This window comes from Setaria viridis, chromosome 3, assembly GCF_005286985.2.
Source record: "Setaria viridis chromosome 3, Setaria_viridis_v4.0, whole genome shotgun sequence".
NCBI classification, from domain to species: Eukaryota; Viridiplantae; Streptophyta; class Magnoliopsida; order Poales; family Poaceae; genus Setaria; species Setaria viridis.
The window spans coordinates 25115641-25121824 of NC_048265.2; the positions used below are offsets into that span (position 1 = coordinate 25115641).

The following is a 6184-nucleotide window of genomic DNA, read 5'->3' on the forward strand; positions in this document are numbered from 1 at the left end:
AACGTACCCTCAAATTCTCATCCCTATTCAATTTCTAGTGCAATTTTGGGTGGCTGATGGATAAGCAAGATTTCAACGAGGAGTAAATCTCTCTCTCGTTTTTTTTTTTTTTGCAAAATGGTGTTTCTAGCTTGGTATATATTCTAACGTGTTCGGTTAAACTCATGCTTCGAAATGGCAGCATGACGCACCCACCGATCAGTGAATAAATGGTGCTGTTTGGTGGGTAATGAGGCTTTGCATGTGGTGGACAGCTAACCGTGCTGGTGAGCCCTTTTCATGGATTGGAACTCGGAAGAGGACAAGACAGAGAGAAGAGGTCTCTTGCACGGCCGGCTTTGAATCCCGAATAAAGCCAGCGAGTGGTGGTTTCTGATGCGCTGGTAGTACGTCTTGCTTGGAAGCTTGGACTTGCACAACAAAAATAAATTTAACAGCACACTCTCGCATCATCGAAGCATTTGTGGATTGGATTGGAGGATGGGGTTTCCCATTTGATGGAAAGGGTTTGATTCGGATCTGCTAGCTGTGGGGTTGGTTGCCGTTGCATTGGTTTTATTGGATGGTGTGGATGCACGGAAACATAGCAATAATAACATGTGAATAATGATCTTTTGTGGATCTGTTTGGATGAGTGGTTTCAGATTCAACATGATGCAGTTCCTTATGAGAATCTATGAACTTCTTTTATATCTTGTGACATATTATCTTGCGTTCTATTCACGTGGTTCTTCACAATGTTGATGTCATACAGCACTAAGTAATCTTTAAGAGATTTCTCTAGAGTATATAATACTGTATTGCGGACCTTTTCTTTTATCATGCATAATGCATGGAGTCTACATAATATATTTGAAAAATCTTATGTTAGGAATTAGGAAAATTAGAAGGGTCGTCCATTTTATTTTGTTAATTTTTTGTTAATATATCAGTTATGTTGCTTATGATATAAAAACTAAAATATATTCATTATGGGCACTTTTCAAGTAATGTCTATCTCCTTAAAAAAAATTGTAGAGGTTGTTTCTATCACGAGTCACGTCGAAGAATTGAGCAAGGCTAGTCGGTGAACATCACAAAATCTTATACAGCGCGCGGCTCTCAGGGCGTCTCCAACGGGTGTGTGTTGAGCTAGTGGAAATAGTTTTATATACGATGAACAATTGGGGGTGTTTGGATATCCTCTGCTAAACTTTAACACATGTCACATCGAATTCAGCACATGTCACATCGGATGTTTGATACTAATTAGAAGTATTAAACATAGTCTAATTACAAAACTAATTGCACTATGCAATTAGTTTTGTAATTAGCTCATGTTTAGTTCTCTTAATGAACATCCGAACATCCGATGTAACTATGCTAAAGTTTAGCACCTCGTATCCAAACACCACATGAATCATTGCCACGCTAGCACATGATCAGCGATAGTCTCGCACAGCTTCCCATGCTGCTCTCTTGCAACACAGCTTCCTTGCGCCTCCCTACTGGTATAAGCTATCAACTATCTTAGGCCTCCTTTGGCATGGCAGGCCTTTGCACCAAAGAGGTACGCTCAAAATAGCTTCACCAACGAAGCCAGACAAAAATTACGAAACGGCTTACACTGGATGAGAAAAAATCTGGCTCCCCGCGGCTTCATCCCAATCTCCTGTCGTACTGGGCGAAAATGCCCCAACCCGACCTTGCTCGTCGATGGCGCAGTGGAGAAGCAGCACGCGATGGCAATGGAGCAGGGTGGCGAGGACCTCGCGTGGTAGGGTCGGAGTGAAGCAGCAGAGGAGCGGTGGGGCCTCGCGCTACGCGGCCAGAGCGAAGCAGCAGGACAGCACGGTGGCTGGTGGGGGCTTCAGCTTCACGCGGCGCTGGAGGAGCGTAACGGCGAGGAAGAAGCGTGCTGGCCTGGGTCTGCGGATAAGGACGGAAGCCATGCAGGACGGGAGGAGCCAGATAGGGAGAGCGGCGGATAGAAACTAGAAAGGAAAAGGAACGGCCCAGAAGGAAAAAAAGAAAATTGTGATAAAAATAAAATGAAAGGGAAATTTGGTTAACGTATAAAATTTATTGATTTTTTTATATGAAATCACATTATAAATGGATGGAAAATATAAAACTCATATGCACCTCCGAATTAAATAGCTATGGACATATTGGATATTTAACCCACATCCATCCTATAGAATAAAGGAAAAGTCATTTTGCTAAACGCTCTTCAAAATAGCTTCAGCTTTAACAAAAAAGCTGTTTTATTATAGAAGTTAAAGTTGGAGCCGTTTTAACCGCATCTGGAGTCCTACCAAACGAGCTCTGGATATGGCCACGCGCCAGGTGCCCAGCGCTGCAGAAGATCCCTGGCCTGCCAAAAATAGCGCGCACTTGACTCGAGCGCCTCGCCTCGCTGTACAACCGGTGGGCGGTGGCTTGCGCGACCCGCGAGCTTCAAGACCCAACCGAACCAACCGACCGAGCCACACCGAGCCGAGCGAGCCCAACCAATTCCATTCCCTTCCAGCCTTCCAGGCACAGCGGGCACACCGCAGAGGCAGAGCACCCCTCCCACCAGAGTCCAGAGCAGCCGCGCGCCATGGCCGATGTCGAGAAGGCCCTCCCCGTGCCCCCCGCCCCCGCCGATGGCGCGGGCGGGAGGAGCACCGGCGTGCTGGGCGCCGCGCTGCAGCGGTGGCGGACGCAGGACGCCCTGGAGCGGTCGGGGTCCGCGCTGCGCGCCGGGGCGTGGGCGCTCTCCCTGCTCGCGTTCCTCGTCATGGCCTGCAACGAGCACGGCGACTGGAAGCAGTTCGACCGCTACGAGGAGTACAGGTGAGCCCCCTAGCCTAGTTGCCCTGCCGCCGCCCTCGGTGTCTCAGGCCGCGCCGCCGCCCGTACGTATGACAAAACTGTCTTTGTCAGGTACATCGTGGCCGTCGGGCTCCTGGCCTTCGTCTACACGACGCTGCAGCTGCTCCGGCACGGCGTCCGCCTCTCCGGCGGCCAGGACCTGCAACCCAAGACCGGCCTTATCGTCGACTTCGCCGGGGACCAGGTCAGCCGCACCCACCCCGCGATTCTTCCCCGCAGGCCCCAGCCTCCGCTCTGAATTCTGCTCCGGCGATTCCAGTTTCCCATCGCGTGGCAATCGTCTCTGACGTGACGTGCCTTGTGACTCGAGTTTTGCAATTCGCATCGAACTTGGATCGCATTGCCAAGCCCCGTTCCGGATTTTGTCAGAATCACGGGTTTCTTGAACCAGAGGCAAAAGCCCCTGCGGTGGAACTTTTGGTTCCCAAACATGTTCTGCATCAGTAGCAGGGTATACATTGCTCATCCATCTCTGGGGTGTCACGAGCAGCTCGTGAGGACAACCGTTTGGGCCGGGGGTTACGGGCTGCGCCAACAATCATTTCGCAAGGTGTCATGCGCTGGAATTCCAAGTGCATTTCGGCTACTATCTTGGTACCGCTAAATTAATCATTGCGCAAGCTGTCGCGACGCCTTTTTTTTTGATAAAAAAAATCATAGTAGATGATACGAAGAAACGGTTCAAAGACGCCGCCGATGCATCAGCCGTTGGAAGATGCCAAATTCCTATATTATTTGTTCGTTAGCCATCTGATGCGTTCTATAATCAGATGGATGATAGCAGGGCACAGATATCAGAAAACATGAACTTGGCACGTAAGTTTTCCTAGGCGAAGCCAAACCACATAAACGGTTCATATTAAAGCGATCATATGGGATGGGAAATTATAGTTCAAAACGTGGCTTGACCTGAGGGTCAGTAACTTGTGTAGGCACTTTTGAACCTGAGCGCTGGGTGTGGATGACTGGGATTTCTGTGCAGAGATAAAATTGAGCCCTTTTATCTTCTTGAATTGTTTAACCCTTTGATCATTCAAGAGTGTACGTCAAGGCGCATAAGCGAGAATTAATAATGACTTCTTGCACGATACGGAATTTGAAAGGTCCTTGAAGCTGCAGTGAAACATTTTGTATTCCAAAAATCCTGCACTGTCAGCAGGGCCCGCATTGGGTGTCATTCAGCTCTGGGAAAAATTATGGGGTGCATACCATGCACGTCGTATCGACAACTGTTTAGGGTGATAATTGCACCAAGAAAAATTCCACAAAGTGATATTCAGCGACCTTTTCACAAGTCCACACGGAACCTTCATCCATTGATAGAATTATTGAATACGTACCATCATAGGAAGGCACCAGCCATTGGAACACGCCAAATTCACATTCTTTTTTCTTGGTTTGGCAATGCTCGGCAATGGGAATGTTCTAGATCAGATGGAATGGCAGAGACAAATAGATGCCTGAAAACGTTAACTTGATACCCATGATTTTCTTTTCCTAGTCCAGACACAAAAGCACATTGATTTTTTTTATATAATCTGACCCTGAAAGCGACCCTATGGGCTGAGAAAATATTGGCAGAGAGGTCGGACCTTTGATGTACATAATCTGAAAACAATTCTTACGAAATTGGATTTCAGCCCTTTTTTTCCCATTTGCATAACTGTATTCTGACCTGATCCGGGCAACAACCACAACTCAGTCATTGCTCTTGGACCTTGGTTTCTCCAGGTTACCGCCTACCTGATGATGTCGGCGCTGTCGGCCGCGATCCCAATCACCAACCGCATGCGCGAGGGCGCGGACAACGTGTTCACCGACTCGTCGGCGGCGTCCATCAGCATGGCCTTCTTCGCCTTCGTCTGTCTCGCCCTCTCCGCTCTCATCTCCGGTTTCAAGCTCGCAAAACAGACGTACATCTGAGCCTAATCGCACGGACGCACTTGCACATATGCTTCATTCATGGGTTTGTTAGTTTGGTCAATTGTGTACAGTAGTCTGAATTGCGTTTGTCATTACCGCTGGTGTATATAGCCGATTATTTCTACCATTACCTGATTGTGTGGTACATAGATAGGTTTCTGTCATTACCTTGTCTGGAATGGGAGATTCTTAACGGAATTCGAAAACAATCAGATTCCTCTCGCGTTAGCTATTGTAGCGGCATTTGGAATGAAGGATTCAATGATTCCTTTCCAGAGGAAAGGTTCCTACATTTGTTGCGTAAAGGTCTGTAGAAACATGCTAACTCTTCTAGGTTTCTCGTCAATTGTTGAAGAAATGGTCACAATCGACATGATTCTTTCATGTTCGTGTGGCACACCATCGCCTGCCAAAAAAACGTAGTAGATAATATGTTTGGCTACTACATTCCGGATAAATATAAGATGCCAGAGCTTTCTCACACAATTAGTGTGTTGATTACCCACATTTCAGCATTAGCAGTGTACTACACAAAAAGTCCAGTAACGACAATTTCCAGCATACAAAATTGGCTACAAAGCATGCGCACCGTAAATCCACGCCTAATTTATTCCAGCATATATCTGAAAAAACAAGGTTATTCTACTTGGTTTCATGGATGGCTCCATCCGTCCGAGTTGGCTCCGCATGTAAAAGAATGGAATCGTCCGGTGCTTTTTTGCGGATCTAGTCGGTCCTGCTCCTGTTCTGCATGCTTGGCTTTGGCTGTGATTATATCTACGTGGCACAGAGTAATGGCGGACGGCATTGTCTCATGATTCAAGCCAAACACCAACGTAGGCTTGGATGCAAGATCAATCCGGACCAGCTCGTCTGGCAAACCAAACACATCATGTTGTTGCAAACAAACATGAGTTCGTCAACCTTTTTGCGGGTCTCGTACTATTATAAATAGTGGGAGTCATCATTTGTAAAAAGTGTGTATTATATTATGAATGAGTGGGTTACAAGGTGATATTTATAGGCCATGAGAATAGCCTAGTACATAAGACGGTTGTGCCCCTCGAGTTAATGATGTTAACCGAGGGTTGACCGGTGGTAAAATGGTTATATACATAATCTACGGTACAATTATTATTTGCCTATGCACCTTCAACAAATCCTTTAGTGCGGGTCCATGCGTGTTCTGTTTGGAGGGTCTACGCGTGTTATGTTACCCATGGAACAATTCTTACCATTGTATCCCTTTACTCGGCAAGTAAAGCAAATTCGATGTTTGTCCTCGCAAGATGTCTTCTCATCTTGCTTCTTGCTTTCTTCCTTGCTGATGAGTCTCTTACCTGATGACATGAGACGTTCATTCTTCATAATGGGGCATGATGTAAGCTCATGACCCTTTTTA

The 6184-nt window shown here is 46.7% G+C and overlaps 1 protein-coding gene across 1 annotated transcript; it reads left to right on the plus strand.

The window, feature by feature from the left end:
* Window positions 1–2462: 2462 nt before the first annotated feature.
* On the plus strand, window positions 2463–5074 carry LOC117847384 (CASP-like protein 4B4). The gene is made up of 3 exons (XM_034728589.2): window positions 2463–2820; window positions 2911–3043; window positions 4591–5074. Exons 1-3 carry the CDS (start codon window positions 2585–2587, stop codon window positions 4780–4782), a joined length of 561 nt encoding a protein of 186 aa, XP_034584480.1. The 5' UTR covers window positions 2463–2584; the 3' UTR covers window positions 4783–5074.
* The last annotated feature ends 1110 nt before the right edge of the window (window positions 5075–6184 follow it).

What these genes read in the sequence shown, in the direction of transcription:
- LOC117847384 (XM_034728589.2), top strand. Translation starts at nt 2,585, where the DNA reads ATGGCCGATGTCGAGAAGGCCCTCCCCGTGCCCCCCGCCCCCGCCGAT. An exon ending in GACCGCTACGAGGAGTACAG is followed by an intron (nt 2,821 to 2,910) that starts GTGAGCCCCCTA and finishes TGTCTTTGTCAG; the next exon opens with GTACATCGTGGCCGTCGGGC. An exon ending in TCGACTTCGCCGGGGACCAG is followed by an intron (nt 3,044 to 4,590) that starts GTCAGCCGCACC and finishes TGGTTTCTCCAG; the next exon opens with GTTACCGCCTACCTGATGAT.